This window comes from Otolemur garnettii, unplaced genomic scaffold (assembly GCF_000181295.1).
Source record: "Otolemur garnettii isolate 467f Iridium unplaced genomic scaffold, OtoGar3 scaffold00032, whole genome shotgun sequence".
In the NCBI taxonomy this organism is placed as follows: Eukaryota; Metazoa; Chordata; class Mammalia; order Primates; family Galagidae; genus Otolemur; species Otolemur garnettii.
In genome coordinates, this window is record NW_003852427.1 from 11,997,172 (window position 1) to 12,014,288 (window position 17,117).

The window sequence follows — 17,117 nt, forward strand, 5'->3', positions numbered from 1 at the left end:
AAAAAAAAAAAAAAAAAAAAAATCCTATATGTACAACCTCTTCTAATCCTTTTACTTCTACTACCTCACATAATGGGCTGATACTGTAATATCTTGAGTTCTCTAAATTAGCTCTCTTCCCACAGTCCATCACTCACCTTCTGATCTCACTTGACTTTCTGATCTGGAGTCATGCTTAGTCAAAATCAGATCTAACCCAGAGTCTGGGCATTAAATAAACATTTGTTTAATTAAATTAAAGTTCAATAATGTTCACATTAGAATGATCTCTCACTGACTCTATAGTTACCAGTCTATGGCAGACCACTATAGGAACTTTTCTTTACTACAGTACCACCATTTCCAAATTATTAATAAAACAGTGATTTTATACTCAATATACGCTCTAAGAAATGATACTTCACTTGAATTACTAATTCATTACTTGACTGATAAAATATGACATGATCGCATAGATGTCATGATTCCCATTTCTGGGGGAATTTGAGCAACAAATAAACATGAACAGAGTATACATGTTAATCTAAATTATATGTTACAACAAAACATAAATGTTTTACCTAAAACGCCTCCCACGTTGCTGGTTCATTTTTGCTCGAGGAGCCACACCATCAACAGCCATAAAAAACACTTTCCTAGGTTTAATAATGCGAAACAACACCTCCAAGTAGTGAAAAATATCAGTAAAGATTTTATCATCTGAAATTCTGAAGTGAACATCATCATCATTAGGATGAGAACACTGATGTATGATTCCATTCATATCTAGGTACAAGTTGTCAAATTCAGGAATCTAAAAAACAAAGCAAAATGCTCAAGTTCATTAATTAAAATCAACCATAGATATCTTACCAGCTGGAAAAGTGATTATTCAATGATAAAAAGCAGGATGTAGGGCATTCTCATTATATAAAAACTGAATAATTCACAGGTGAATACTGAGACTAAAGGAAAAAAACACAGGAGGACCTGGTAATACAGAGACATATTTCATGGTTATATAATGCACTGCAGGCTTAATCACATTTATTGTCAGGAAATCACCTTACTTGTTCAAAATAAGACATGCAGGAAAATGCCAAATGAATTGCTTGGTTCATCTGGTATTCAAAATACTAGTTTTCTTCTTTTCTACTAACTTCTTAAAACCTCAATTTCCTCTATAAATGAGTAACACAATGTCCATTTTATAACAAATCACTATTTTTACATGGTTATTTAAGGGTTTTTACATATGAGTTAAACCTTATTGTATGATTGTTTCATTGAAACAATATACAATAATTGGTTACATTAATTTCTTTCTTTTTTTTTTTTTTTATAGACAGAGTCTTTGTGTTTATTGCCCTCAGTAGAGTGCTGCGGTGTCATAGCTCACAGCAACCGCCAACTCCTGGGCTTAGGTGATTCTCTTGCCTCAGCCTCCCGAATACTTGGGACTACAGGCTAGTCTGTCACAATGCCTGGCTATTTTTTTGTTGCAGTTTGGTCAGGGCTGGGTTCGAACTTGCCACCCTAAGTATAGGGGGCCAGTGTCCTACTCACTGAGCCACAGGTGCCACCCGGTTACATTAATTTTAAAAAGCTTAGATTATACTAAGAAATTTGGGAAACCATGAAACCTAGAAAACTGATTTGTTTGTGATATGTGGATTAAATACTTTCTAAGCTTTGACAAAAAAGACCCAACAGCTCTATCCACTAACAAAGAACTGAAATGGGCATAACTAAATAGTTAAGATACCGATTATAATAAAAAATTTTAGAACACAGTCTGCTTTACATACTTAGAGTTTTCAAACATAAAAACATGATGGGCTTTCTCACATAAAATAATGAAAACTACATCTGAAACAGTAATTCAAGTTTTACAACATATTCATAAAAAAACACACTTTTCTATTATTGAGAAAATGCCATGCCTTTGAATTTTGGGAGTAGAAAGTTTTAATCTTTTAATCATGACACCATAAAAATACCCATCTGTATGACATATCACATAAAGAAAGTTAAATGGGACGGCACCTGTGGCTCAAAGGAGTAGAGCACCAGCCCCATATGCTGGGTTCAAACCTAGCCCTGGACAAAAACTGCAAAAAAAAAAAAGTTAAATGTACCTTTTGAGTAATAGGCTCAAAGGAAATGACAACTATTATTATGAGATTTTTAAAAGTACATTCAAGAGTTATCATTTGTTTCAAGAAATCTGAACACATCAAAATCTTAAATATGTGGTAATAGCCAAGAAGAGTATTAAAAACTTGCTCAAGATGAATTAAAGTTATAAAATAGACAGTCTGATACTCTAGAATAGTCCAAGTATATATGGAAATTTAGTATATAAGAAACATTTCAGGGTAGGCCCAGTGGATTGCTCCTATAATACTGCAGTCTGGGAGTCTGAGGTGGGTGCATCACTAAGCTTAGGAGTTGGAGATATGCCTGGAAGTAAGAGCGAGATCCCTTCTCTACTAAAATTAGAAAAACCAGCCCAGCTCGGTGCCTGTAGCTCAAGCAGCCAAGGCGCCAGCCACATACACCAGAGCTGGCGTGTTCAAATACAGCCCAGGCCTGCCAAACAACAATGACAACTACAACCAAAAAATAGCCGGGAGTTCTGACAGGTGCCTGTAGTCCTAGCTACTTGGGAGGCTGAGGCAACAGAATTGCTTAAGCCCAGGAATTGGAGGTTGCTGTGAGCTGTGATGCCATAGCACTCTACCCAGGGCAATAGCTGAAAGCTCTGTCTCAAAAAAAAAAAAAAAAAAAAAAAAGAAGAGAAAAATTAGCCAGGCATTGTGGTGGATGCCTACAGTCCCACCTACTCAGGAAGCTGTGTAAGAGGATCACTTGAGTCCAAGAATTTGAGGTCGCAGTGGCTCCACCACCCTCTACCCTGAGCAACAGAGACTTTTGTCCCAAAGGAAAAAAAAAAGAAAAAGCATTTTAAATCAGTAAAAGAAAGGAATGGGGTACCTACCCAATCATCTAGAAATAAAAGTCCATCTTACCTTGTAACAAAATAAATTCCAGAAGGATTAAAATTTTTACTGTAAGAAATGTAACTAATAAAAAAAAATACATATAAATATTTTGATACTCAGGGTGGGGAAATAAAGCAAACAAATGGTGGATTTGGCTAGCCAAAAATGCATTATTGGCTCAGCACCCGTGACTCAATGGTCAGGCCGCCAGCCACATGTACTGGGGCTGGTGTGTTCAAACCTGGCTAGGGCCTGCTAAACAACTATGACAACAATAACAACAACAACAAAATAGCCGAGTGTTGTGGCAGGCACCCGTAGTCCCAGCTACTTGAGAGGCTGAGGCAAGAGAATCGCCTCCAAGAAGCGTCCTCCTCAAGCACTCAAAGAGATCCGAAAATTTGCCATGAAAAGAGATGGGGACTACTCCATATGTGCGTTTGATACCAGGCTCAACAAAGCTGTCTGACCCAAAGGCATAAAGGAATGTCCCATATCATATCCCCGCAGTTGTCCCAGAAAATGGGACAGAAGATGAAGATTCACTAAACAAGCTCTATACTTTGGCTAGCTATGTACTAGCCAAAGTTTTGTTACTACTTTCAAAAATCTACAGACTTTCAAAGTGAATGAGAACTGGTGATTGTCAGATACACTAAAAAAGTTATAACCAAAAAAAAAAAAGGAAGAAAAAAGAAAATTGATAATGGTATATGCATTCAACAGAGTACGACACAGCAATTATAATTATAATATATATTCGTGTCAGGCATGGAATGATGTGGTAAATGATAACAGCAGGGTATAAGACAACAGGTATATTATTCTGTTTACAGAAAGTATTTATTTACTTGTATATCTACGAATAGAGAGGAAGTATACAGAAACAAGACGTTACCGGTGGTTAACCCTGAATAATGAAATTTCAGGTGCTTTTTATTTTCCTCTAGACCTGTGGTTCTCAACCTTCCTAATGCCATGACCCTTTAATACAGTTCCTCGTTTTGTGGTGACTCCAACCATAAAATTATTTTCACGGCTACTTCATAACTGTAATTTTGCTACTGCTATAAATATCTGATATGCAGGATGTATTTAGGCAACCCCTCTAAAAGGGTTGTTCAACCCCCAAAGGGGTTGCGATCCGCACATTGAGAACTGCTGCTCTAGACTATAATAGTTTTTATGTTCCTGTATTATCTAAATTTTTTATAATGAACACAGTATTTTTTATAATCTAAAAAACCCTACTATAATTTTCCTTTTTAAAAAAGGATTATTTTAAAAATTCTCTTATGTGCTGGGCATGGTGGCTCACGCCTATAATCCTAGCACTCTGGGAGGCTGACGCAGGTGGACTGCCTAAGCTCAGGAGTTTGAGACCAGACTGAGGCAGAGCGAAACCCGTCTCTAAAAATAGCCAGGTGTTGTGGCAGGTGCCTATAGCCCCAGCTACTTGGGAGGCTGAGGCAAGAGAATCACTTGAGCCCAAGAGTTTCAGGTTGCTATGAGCTATGATGCCACAGCACTCTACTTAGGGCCACAAAGTGAGACTTTGTCTCAAAAAACAAAAAGAAAATTCTCTTAGATTTCAGATTAGTATGACACCAGAATGATTAAGTTATCATTGGCCAATGAGGAAAAGAAAGGGAAAACAGGCAGTACAATTTTAGTACTGGCTCAGCGCCCATAGCTCTGTGGCTAGAGTGCTGGCCACATACATGGTGGCTGGTGGATTTGAACCCAGCCTGGGCCAACTAAAACAACAATGACAACTGCAACAACAACAACAACAGCCAGGAATTGTGGAGAGCATTTGTAGTCCCAGCTTAAACCCAACAGTTTGAGGTTGCTGTAAGCTGTGATGCCACAGCACTCTACCAAGAGTGACAAAGAGTGACAAAGTGAGACTCTGTCTCAAAAAAAAAAAAAAAAAGAAGAAGAATTTTAGTACTATACAAGGAGATAATATGGATGATGTAGTTTTTCTTCCTTGGTTGTTATATCTTCAAGTTAGAAATATTAAAGGTATTTTATGGGTGGCACCTGTGGGTCAGTGAGTAGGGCGCTGGCCCCATATACTGAGGGTGGAGGGTTCAAACCCAACCCTGGCTGAACTGCAACAAAAAAATAGCTAGGCATTGTGGTGGGCACCTGTAGTCCCAGCTACTCAGGAGGCTGAGGCAAAAGAATCACCTAAGCCCAGGAGTTAGAGGTTGCTGTGAGCAGTATGACGCCACAGCACTCTATCGAGGGCGGAAAAGGGAGACTCTGTCTCTACAAAAAAATTTTTTAAAAAAAGCTATTTTAATTATATTCTCTTTTTCTCCCAATCCCATATCTAATTAGTCAATGAGCTATATTCTTTTTTAACTTAACATCTAGAATGTTTCCAGAATCTTATCATGATATCCATTCCCACTGTCTTAATCTCATTTTTTTTTTCATTCCTACATCTCATGCACTGGTTCATGCCCTCAGATTTCCAACTGACTTCTTGCTTATAGTTTTCTCTCTCCCCAAAGCTTAGTCATTTTTCTAAAACATAAACTGATTATATTACTTTCTTACTTAAGCCCATAGGATACTACAAACCCATATCATAAAAGGTTCTCCGTGATTTGGCTGCCATCTTTCTTACCAATCCCATATTCTCTTCTGTTTCTATATGTATCATATAAGCAAACTACAGTAAATTGGCAATACTTGGAAAGCTCTAAATGTGTTGGCCTGCTTCAAACCTCCAGGACTGACTTTACAGATGTTGTCTCTATTTCTTGAAATGCTTTCCTCTCCTTCCTGGTCCTCCTCCATTTACCTGGATTTTGACTCATCATTCTTTAAGATCTACCTCAAGCATCTTTGGCTGGCTGTCTCTTACTTGTTTATACTGTAAGGATATTGCATATACCACTCTTAGCTTAATAAAGCAATTAAACATCTGAATGTTAGCTTTTGCTATTTCTGATTTACAAATTTGTCTTAAGATTTATTAGAATGGCTGGGCTCGGTGGTTCACCACCTGTAATCCTAGCACTCTGGAGGCCTAAGTGGGTAGATTCCTTGAGCTCAGGAGTTCAAGACCAAGAACTAAGCAAGAAAGAGACCCTACCTCTACTAAAAAAAGAAAAAATATATATATGTATATGTATGTGTATATATATATATCAATCACCTTGAAGGTAGGAACCATATCTCATCTTTGCGCTCTCAATGCATACAAGTGCATTATATTATTAGGTGTTTAATACATTTCATTTTTGTTGAATGGTTAAGTTATGTGTCTGCCCTCCCCTGCTAACCTGTGAGTCCCCCAAAGCAAGGTCTCTGACTTGGTTGTTTAGAACCTTTAGCACATTGCCTGACACAAAGTAGCAGATCAAAAGTACTTAATGAATAAATTAAGAAATGAAGTCCTGGCTCAGAGCCTGTGGCTCAAGTGGCTAAGTCACCAGCCACACACACCTAAGCTGGCAGGTTCGAATCCAGCCTGGGCCTGCCAAACAACAATAACGGCTGCAAACAAACAAACAAAAAAAAATAGCCAGGCATTGTGGCAGGCGCCTGTAGTCCCAGCTACTTGGGAGGCTGAGGCAAGAGAATCGCTTGAGCCCAGGAGTTGGAGGTTGCTGTGAGTTGTGATGCCACAGCACTCTACCCAGGGTGACAGCTTGAGGCTCTGTCTCAAAAAGAAAAAAAAAAGAAATGAAGTCCTCCCTTCATTAAATGTGATAGCACATGCATCTTATACCAATGACTTGGAATATGTTCTTATACTGCTTTAAATTGTGGTTAAGTGTTTATATCTTAGTATCTAATCTCAAAATATCAGTTTCTTTTTTTTAGTTTAACTTTGTACCCCACTTGGTGTTGTTTCAAGATGATTTTCACATAAAAGACAAGGAATATATATTTGACCAATTAAAAGAGTGGTCAATAATTCTCCTTTTCCACTTCTTTAATACTATTTAAATAATCTCAAGGTTTTGATTCCTCATTAAAGATACTGTATTTTATACCATACCAATGTACCATGTATATTTTAAGAGATGAGGTATGACAATTCAGTTCATGAATTTATCCTAGAAAAGTGATACATACTTTATTGCTGAATATCACTCCGGTCACCTTCAAAGTACTCCGCTTGGCCATCTGGTGACTGTGATGATATTCAGCAATGAGGATGCAGCACTTCTAGAAAAAGCTGACAAAATTAACTGTCAGACCTCATATGACAACAGTTTTGATAGCTATTCCAGAAAAAAAGTTCCAAATTTGCTTTGACGGATGGACTCTACACTGGCATCAGTGCATAGCTTCCCATAGGAAGACTTCTTTTTGCTCCTCTGCAGTGTCCGATACAATGAAAAGTATGCATAGACCTTTTTCTAATCAGCTTTCATTAGTTTTTGTGTATTTAACAAACACTAATGAAAGGCCCAGACAACTCTTATTCATCCAATGTGCAGCAGAAATGAAAAAGGTTGGAAACCCCTGCTAGAACATGCATTACCAACCTTAACTATATGGCTCCTAAGTGGGCCAAAATTATATGAGGTGGCAGCAGGAATTACATAACAAAGTACGAACTGTACATAGATAGATGGTATATCTGAAGTATTAATTAAAATTCCATGAGGGGGAGTAAATAGGAATAAAATAAATCTAAAGCAGTAATGAAGGGAAAAAAAACCCATTGCTCAAAACAAATTCTATTAAAATTCAGCTCCAACACTTTACTAGCTACATAATGAATTCTGGAAAAATCTTTTGTGACTCAGTTTTCTCAGCTACAAAACAGAGCTTAGATTGCTATGATTAAATAAATGAATACATGTAAAGCACCTAAAACAGAGACATGCAAACAAAAAATGCTTAACAAATCTTAGCTATTATTATTATTTTTAAGAGACAGAGTCTCTTTTTGTTGCCCTTGGTCTCTCTGTGCCATGGTGTCACAGCTCACAGCAACTTTCAACTCCTGGGCTTAGGTGATTCTCTTGCCTCAGCTTCCCGAGAAGCTGTATTCTCAGCACTTTGGAAGACTGAGGTGGGAGGATCACTTGAGGCCAGGAGTACTAAAACTAGCCTTAGCAACATAGCAAAACCCCATTTCTTTTTCTTTCTTTCTTTTTTTTTTTTTTGAGACAGGAGCCTCAAGCTGTCCCCCTGGGTAGAGTGCTATGGCATCACAGTTCACAGCAACCTCCAACTCCTGGGCTCAAGCCAGTCTCCTGCCTCAGCCTCCCGAGTAGCTGGGACCACAGGCGCCTGCCACAACACTCAGCTATTTTTTGGTTGCAGCAGTCATTGTTGTTTGGTGGGCCTGGGCTGGATTTGAACCCACCACCTTGGGTGTACATGGCTGGCGCCTTAGCTATTTGAGCTACAGGGGCCGAGCCGAAACCCCTTTTCTTAAAAAATAAATAAATAAATAAAAGAAAATTGGCTTAGTATTGTGGCATGCATCTGTAGTCTCATCTGAGAGGCTGAAGTGGGAGGACTGCTTGAGCCCCAGAGTTTGAGGGTGGAGTAAACTATGACGGTGCCATTGCCTTCCAGCCTGGGTCACAAAGCAAGACTTCCTCCTTTTTTTTTTTTTTTAATTGCTATCTAGTTTCTCTTTCTGTTTTTATGTGAGGATTCAGAGAGTCCAAAAAAAAAACTACACTGGTTTCCTAGAATCAAACCCTCTCAATTCCTTTTTCCAGGATTAGCTTTTGAATTACTGTGACTTTTTAAAGTATGACCATCTTTAAGTTCTGCTTGAGAGAGAAGCTAATAAATAGACTTTTTGTTTCTTTTTAATCAAACAGTTTTGAAAGACATCACTTTGATGAGCCAAGTTTTAAAATTTATTTACAGTGGAATTTAAAAATAATCCTAGTCCTTGTTTCCAACCATAGTAGAGCTTTCACAAAACCTAACCTTTGTATCCATGTCAGAAAGTTGCCTTAAAGAGATTATTTTTGTTCTTCAGTAACAAAATTCCTCAGGATGGAGAGAATCCAAGATATTTTCACCAAACCAAACTCTGCGCCAAAAAGTACAGACTAAAAATATTATTTAACAAATTATATACTATTAACATTCTGAATAACAATCACATTATTTTTGAAGTTTAGAGATAAAATGACTGATGTATGGCAGACACTCATGTTTGATAAATGAGGAAATGCCAAAGTTAGCTGTCTCCATTTCTGCAAACCATAGTATCCTTTTTAATTCTCTTCTCTGGAAAAAGTCTCCCTAAATTTACCTATGTTTCAAATAAATTAAAGGTAAGCCAGCATTGGGCGGCGCCTGTGGCTCAAAGGAGTAGGGCGCCGGCCCCATACACTGGAGGTGGTGGGTTCAAACCCAGCCCTGGCCAAAAACTGCAAAGAAAAAAAAAAAAGTAAGTGAGCACTTAGGAATTTTTCGTGAGCTTTTTCTAATACCTAACGGGAATTCAACAACCAAGAATCCTTTCCGGAAGTTTACCTACCTTCATTCTTGTAAGTACTTTTTACAAAGATTAAACCATAACTTAATAGAATGATGGTGTCCACCAGATTATTTTCCCCCACTGTTAGTAAAATGCTACCCATCACAACTAATTCAACCAGCCAGACAAATTTCAGGACTGATTTTTTACCTCCATAGAACATAAACCACAAAGAGATCTATCAAATGTGACGATGCTAAAGTATCACCCAAAGTGGTCTAGTTTACTTAACAGACGACTACTTTCTCTTTTCTTTACACAGTTCCAATATACAAACCTACGTTTGGGAAACTACATCCAAACGTTGCCCTGGGATCATTATATGCCAAATATTATTAGTAGTATTAAATGTTCTAATCATCCATTTCTCTCTCAAACCACCCCCCAACACGCACCCCAAGCGCCCCCCTCGCCCTAAGTGCTTTCTGTTTGTTTTGGTGATAGGGGATAGGCACTGTCTTTGAGATAACAGAGAATGTGTAACAAAAGACATCATAACTATGAGTCAGTGGTCACGTCAAAAAGTCCAGGCGCTGGGGATGGGGTGGGGTGCAGCTCTAGATAAGGGAAAGTAAACAGAGCGATTCAACCGCGGAGGCGGCGGTGGTCCGTACGTGGGTCTGTGGCTTTGGAGGGAGAACTCCAAGGAAATACGCTCCATCCTCGCAACATCGTTACGAAAAAGGCAACTATCGGCTCCCCGGCAAGGAAAGGAGAGAGCTCGCTCAAAGCGCTCGCGGAAGGCCCTGCCGCGGCAGGAGAGCTGTCACACCTGCCGCCAACCCCGCGGCTCCGTCCACGGAAACAACACCTGCGTCTTTGCCAACATTCAGCCCCTCAAGCGACCTCAAACCACCTGTCCCTTTCCCTTTTCCACAACTCTGGCAACGACCCATAGAAAGAGGAGGCTGGAAAGCTCAAGCCCCAGGATGGAGAAAGGGCCGCGGAGCCCCAGGTTCTCGGCCTTCAGAGCAAGGCCGCTGCCCCTCGCTCACCCACCTGATGCTCTTTCACCACTTCGCTGAGGCAGGGATATCTCTCTGAGATCCATCGGTAAAACTTGGGGACTCCCATTTCGACGGTCAACTCCAATTCCACTCAGGGACAAACCGAAACCAAACGCCCCGCCGGGGCCTACGCCGCCGCCTCCGGTCGTCGCTCTGCCGATGACAACACTCCGCCCGCCTGACCATAGAGCGGGCCTCCGGCCTAGAGCGGCAGCTGCAGAGGCCGCATCCGGGGGCGGGGCCGCGTGGGCAAGGGGAGTGGGGGGCTCGGCTGGAAGATGCCGCACAGCGCTGATGCTAAGTGAGTTTACAAGTGCAGTGATAACGCACGAGACTATGGGAAGGGTCCTGAACACTGATTTTTATCTTGGCTGCTTCTTTTTCCTGGAACTGGTAATCTCAGCATTTTTTTTTTTTTGCAGTTTTTTTGGCCAGGGCCGGGCTTGAACCCGCCACCCCTGGTATATGGGGCCGGCGCCCTACTCCTTGAGCCACAAACGCCGCCCCAATGTCAGAATTTTTTAACACATATTTGGAAAGGTCTCGCAGTTTATATCTACAGAAAATTTTCTTTTAAAAACGTTCTTTTCCAAATTGTTTCTGGAAAAATACCCTTCTGCGTGCGCCGATGCCCTTAAATGTTAACATTACGCCCTACAAGGTCATGATGTTTCATGCCTAATGGGGTTATCCTGTTTTTCCCCACAAGTGAATTATCTTTACTTTAAGTTTAAGAGTTTTACGTTTATTTGAATGTCATAACTCCATTATTTTGAAATTGTTTTCCTTTCTTTTAAATCTTCTGCAAGAAAACATGTGTAAAGAACTTAAAAACATTTAACTATTTTAGATTTTAAAATCTCTTGGAATTTTAAGTATTGCTGTCTTCCATGACCCTGGATTCTGCATTCTGGTGTATCTACACTATGACAACGTCTTGAAAATTACAGAATCTTTTCATTTTTCACATTCATGCTTCTCAGTATATGCTTTTTTCCCTATAATACTTTCAACGTCCCCCCCCCCCAAAAGATTAAGATGCACTCAGTTCATGGCAGGCAGAAATCTACCACAGTGCCTTAACCACAGTATCTGTTCCATATAATTTTGTTGTTCACAGGAATCCTTAACTAACCTAGTACTTTTAAAAGGAAATCAAAGGGCTAGGCATCTGTAGTACAGTGGTTACCCACATGCTCTGGGCCAAGCCTGCTAAACAAACAAACAAAAAAGCCTGGCATTGTAGTCCTAGCTACTCAGGAGGCTGAGGCAAGAGAATCAGCTTGAGTCCAAGAGTTTGAGGTTGCTGTGAGGTATGATGACATCGTACTCTACCAAGGGTGAGAAAGTGAAAGACTCTGTCTCAATAATAATAATAATAATAAATAAAAAGAAATCAAAGGCCAGGCACAGTGGCTCATGCAGGTGGAGACCAGTCTGAGCAAGAGTGAGTGAAACTCATTTAAAAATGGAAAAACTAGATGGGTTTTGTGTCCAGCACCTGTAGACTGACCCAGTTACTGGAGAGGTTGAGGCAAAAGGAGCTCTGGAGCCCAAGAGTTTCAGATTGCTGTGAGCTATTAAAAAAAAAAAAATTAAAGGAAATTTTTAAAAGTACAAAATGAAACTAGGCTGGTTTGTTTCTTGCAAATATATTGTTTGACAATAAGAATACATGATGTTCAGGCATCGCCTGTGGCTCAGTGGGTAGATTGCTGGCACCATATACCGGCCCTGGCCAAACTGCAACAAAAAAATAGCTGGGCATTGTGGTAGGCGCCTGTAGTCCCAGCTACTCAGGATGAGGGAACAGAATCACTTAAGCCCAGGAGTTGGAGGTTGCTGTGAGCTGTGATGCCACGGCACTCTACTGAGGGCGATAAAGTGAGACAGAAAAAAAAGAATACATGATTTTCCATTTCTCTAATTAGAAGACACATTAAGACACATTAAGAATTTTATTTTTTAATAACTGAACATACATTATTTTAAATAAAAACAATCAAGGAGAAATAATACCATTTGCTCAGAGAACATAAAGAAACATACTTTAGAAGTGAACAGATACAACCACAGGTTAATATCAAATGCATAAATTTTAGATTATTAACACATGCTTGGAAATAATTTCATTTCACATATATGGGGTCCAACCAAGGTACATTTGGCATAGTAAGTTTTCATCAGTAGCTTCTTGTATAAGGTAATGCACATGTCCTTCAATAGATAACGGCAGCCCTGTCACTCTATTTCGGGTCTTGATGATACCTTGTAGTCGCTGCTCAATGTCAAGAACATGGGTCTTGGCCTAAAAGGAAACAGAAAATCATTGGGGCTAAGGACCTAATAACATGTGGATGTTGATAATTTGGAATAACTACCTTTCTTGATATTCTGATATTTAATAGATGTTAACACCATTTTACTGACAATACCCCTTTTGTAAGAGCAAATACAGAAAAGGAAGACATGCAAGAAATACAGTAATGTACAATAATGATTTTGAGGCTTACAATGTTGATTCAACATTGACTGCTTAGACATATATCTGGGCTAGATAAAATAACAGGGAATTCTTTCTATGTTACAATTCTAAGAAAAAAAACTTAGAAATCTGCTTTGAAAGTGCTTAGGACTTAAATATTTGAATAAGTATCCTAACAATAATGCTCTAATGCCTAATATTTACATTATGTTAATATATGTAAATGAGAGTTCTAAGTGAGCTGCTTGAAATTTTACACCTTTCATTCTTTTTTTTTTAAGGGTAGGGGGGAACTTGGGTCTCACTTTGTTGCCAAGGGTGGAGTGCAGAGGCACAATCACAGGTCACTGCAGCCTTTATTCTTGGACTCAAGTAATCCTCCCACTTTAGCTTCCCAAGTAGCTGGGACTATAAGCATGACACCATGTCTGGCCAATTTTTAAAATTTCTTGTAGAGAACAGAAATTCTCTACTGTTTGTTGCCTAGGTTTGTTGCCTAATCTCAAGCAATCCTCCCACCTTGGCCTCCTAAGGTACTAGGATTTTAGGCATGAGGCACTGAGCCTAGCTCAAATTTCTTTCTTTTTTTTTTTTTCCGAGATAAGAGTCTTGTTTTGTTGCTTAAGTAGAGTGCAGTGACATCACAGTAGCTTACTGCAACCCCAAACTCCTGAGTTCAAGGCATCCTCCTGCCTCAGCTTCCTGAGTAGCATGTTCTATGATGCCCAACTAATTTTTCTATTCTTAGTAGAGATGGGGGTCTTGCTTTTGCCCAGGCTAGTCTTAAACTCATTATCTCAAGTGATCCCACCACCTTGGCTTCCCACATGCTAGGTGTGAGCCACCCAGCCCAGCCATACATTTCTTTCTTAAGAAAGCATATCAGAATGCAAAAGTGAGAATTACTAGAAAAATAATCTTCAACTTACTCTAACTTATTAAAAAATAACTATCTCTGGGCTTGGCACCCATAGCTCAGTGGTTAGGGTGCCGGCCATATATACCAGGGCTAGCGGGTTCAAACCTGGCCAGGGCTTGCTATACAACAAAAGAAAAAATAGCTGGGCATTGTGCTTGTAGATCTAGCTATTTGGGAGGCTGAGGCAAGAGAACTGCTTAAGCCCAAGAGTTTGAGGTTGCTGTGAGCTGTGACGACACAGTACTCTACTGAGGGTGACATAATGAGACGCTATTTCAAAAAAAAAAAATCTCTAGCAGAGTGCCTATAGCTCAGTGGTTAGGGTGCCAGCCACATGGTAATGGGTTCAAACTTGGCCCAGGCCTGCTAAACAAACAAACAAACAAAAAAATAGTCAGGCATTGTGGTGGGCGCTTGTAGTACCAGCTACTCGGGAGGCTGAGGCAAGAGAATTGCTTGAGTCCAAGAGTTTGAGGTTGCTGTGAGCTATGATGGCATAGCACCTACTGAGGGTGACAAAATAAGACTCATCTCAATAAGAAAAATAATAACTATGTGCAAGCTTTGAGAATAATTTTAGTAAAATTTTAGTAATTTTACAACTGATTTTAGTAAATGAAGTGCTGCACTTGTCCAGATGATTTTGGGCCAGGTGTAAGTGGGCTCACCCCAGCAATCCTGGCACTCTGGAAGGCTGAGGCAGGTAGATTGATTGAGCCTAAGAGTTTGAGAACAGCCTGAGTAACAGGAAGACCCCATCTCTACTAAAAAAATAGAAAAACTAGCCAGGCATTGTGGTGCATGCCTGTAGTTCCAGCTTCTCAGGAGGCAGGGGCAAGAGGATAGCTTGAGCCCAAGAGTTTGAGGTTGCTGTGAACTATGACACCATAGCACTCTACTTAGGGTGACAGAGTGACACACTGTCTCAAACAAACAAAATAACACATATATGTACATATGATTGTGGCACACTGGTATGACATTTGAGCTCATACCTGCTGCTCTGTCAGTTTATATAATTTGTGGTTATGTTTTTCCCACTGTATCTCATAATTATGAACTACCTATGGTTAAACAAGTATGCCTTGAACTCTGTTTTATTATACAAATGCTAATAATGTTAACATTAGTAATGATGATGAAGAAAATTTATGGCATTGTCATGCTAGAGAACTAGATTTCAGAGTAAATAATAGTCACAATATTTAGAATCAGTTCTCATTTGTTGAGATGAGAACTACAAGCCACACCTTTTATCAAGCCACACCTTATACTAACCTTTTCATTGACAACTTCCCCAGTTTCATTCAGTTGCGCTTTGGAATGCCCTTTCACTGGTTTACTCCACTCCACAAGAGGATCATGCAGAAAAGTCTTTAAGACGCTAAAATTGACACAAGTATGGTAATATGTGTAGTACAATGTTATCTTTGCACAAAGAAATCTGGCTAACATCAATACTTAAGAATAAGTGAAGAAATACAAAATACATTACCACCTTTTCAAAAAGATATATGAAATCATTGTTTTGATGTGAAGGGAGGGTAAAGGAAAGACAGGGAGAGAAAAGGCAAAACAGAAGTCAGAGGCGTTTTGGAGAATAAAGTAATAAATTCTGTGTGCCCTCTAAATGAATACTGTGAACTGGTAAATGAATATTTATTGAATTAACGAATTTTACCTCTGGCTGTATCTTCAATAACCATATAATACCTATAGCTACCATATAGACCCTGGCTAGACATTTTCCTGTGCTCTAAACATCAAATCCAATTATCTATTAGGAATACCCACTTGGATGTCTTGTAAGTACCTCAAATTCAGTATCTCCAAAATAAAACTGATTATCTTTTCCCAATTATTTCTCCTGTATTCTTCACATCACTAAAGAACAACATCATTCACCTAATTGTTACAGATAAGAATCTAGTAATTATCCTTGCGTCCTCTTTCTCTAATATCTAATTTTATCTCCTAAATCTCTTTAGAATCTTGCTACTTATCTGCATCTCTACTGCCACTATACCATGCACCTCCATGTGCCACTACCACCATCTTTTCCTGGGTTACTGCTGTTTTTCTAACTAGTTTTCTGGTCATAAGTAGGCCAAATTAGAACCTTAATTTTCCTACAGTGCAAATCAGATTCTCATTCCCTTTTCTGCTTTTTAAAAAATTTGAAATGCTTGCACTTCTTTCACTTCACTTTTCTTTCCTTTTTTTTTTTTTTTTTTTTTGAGAAAGAGTCTAATTTTGTTGCCCTGTATAGAGTAACCTTACTCTTGGGCTCAAGCAATCTTACTCATGGGCTCAGGCAATCTCCTTGCCTCAGCCTCCCAAGTAGCTGGGGCTATAGGCACCTGCCACAATACCTGGTTATTTTTAGAGATGGGGTCTTGCTATTGCTCAGGCCGGTCTAGAACTTTTGAAGTTCCAGTAATCCACCCACCTCAACCTCCCAGAGTGCTAGGATTACAGGCACGAGCCACCATGCCTGGTCTTGAATAACTTCTGATTTCATTCAGGGCAAAGTTTAAACATGAAAGCAGGCCTCATGTGGGCCCTTCATAATCTAGCCCCTGGTCACCTGTCCAGCGTCATCTCCTAGCACCATTTCCTTGAAGTATTCCCATTACAGTATTGCATTTTCCAGGCAGGCCATGCCTTCACTTGCCTTGATATTTCTATCACTCAGAACATTCTCTTTCCCCTTGCATGGTCAACTTTATGTTTAAGGTCTCAACTACTTACTCCAGAAATTATTTCCTGACATTGCCCTTATATTGGCATAAAGTTACACATTGTATAGGTCAATGAAATAGAATTCTTGAAAATCAACTGACCATTTTTAACAAAAGTGCCAGGACAAGTGGGGAAACAATGCCACAGGGGTTCCTAGTAAGTGTCTCACATGATGATATGCTTCTTTTTTCAGAGAATTTGCCTTTGCTTATGTCTAACTAAGCAGTGTATTCTACCATAACATCTGGTAGATGACTTTCATTTATTTATCTATTTTTGGTAGACAACTTTTTAATACAGAAAGTATTAAGGAGCTTAAAAGGTCTTTTAAAAAAAATCTGCTTCCCAGGCGGTGCCTGTGGCTCAGTGAGTAGGGCGCTGGCCCCATATACTGAGGGTGTCAGGATCAAACCCGACCCCGGCTGAACTGCAACAAAAAAATAGCTTGGGCTTTGTGTTGGGCGCCTGTAGTCCCAGCTACTTGGGAGGCTGA

At 39.5% G+C, this 17,117-nt stretch overlaps 2 protein-coding genes across 2 annotated transcripts in view; both read right to left on the minus strand.

Annotated features, from left to right (window-relative positions):
- XRN1 (5'-3' exoribonuclease 1) overlaps positions 1 to 10,664 on the minus strand; it is a 132,774-nt gene extending 122,110 nt beyond the window's left edge. The window contains exons 1-2 of the mRNA XM_023512996.1: positions 10,471 to 10,664; positions 561 to 793 (exon numbers count right to left, since the gene is read on the minus strand). Of these exons, the coding sequence (XP_023368764.1) occupies positions 561 to 793; positions 10,471 to 10,545 (308 nt within the window). The 5' untranslated portion in view covers positions 10,546 to 10,664. The remainder of the gene's footprint in view (positions 1 to 560; positions 794 to 10,470) is intronic.
- Positions 10,665 to 12,416: 1,752 nt separating this feature from the next.
- ATR (ATR serine/threonine kinase) overlaps positions 12,417 to 17,117 on the minus strand; it is a 142,095-nt gene continuing 137,394 nt past the window's right edge. The window contains exons 46-47 of the mRNA XM_023513056.1: positions 15,161 to 15,266; positions 12,417 to 12,786 (exon numbers count right to left, since the gene is read on the minus strand). Coding sequence (XP_023368824.1) covers positions 12,613 to 12,786; positions 15,161 to 15,266 — 280 coding nt within the window. The 3' untranslated portion in view covers positions 12,417 to 12,612. The remainder of the gene's footprint in view (positions 12,787 to 15,160; positions 15,267 to 17,117) is intronic.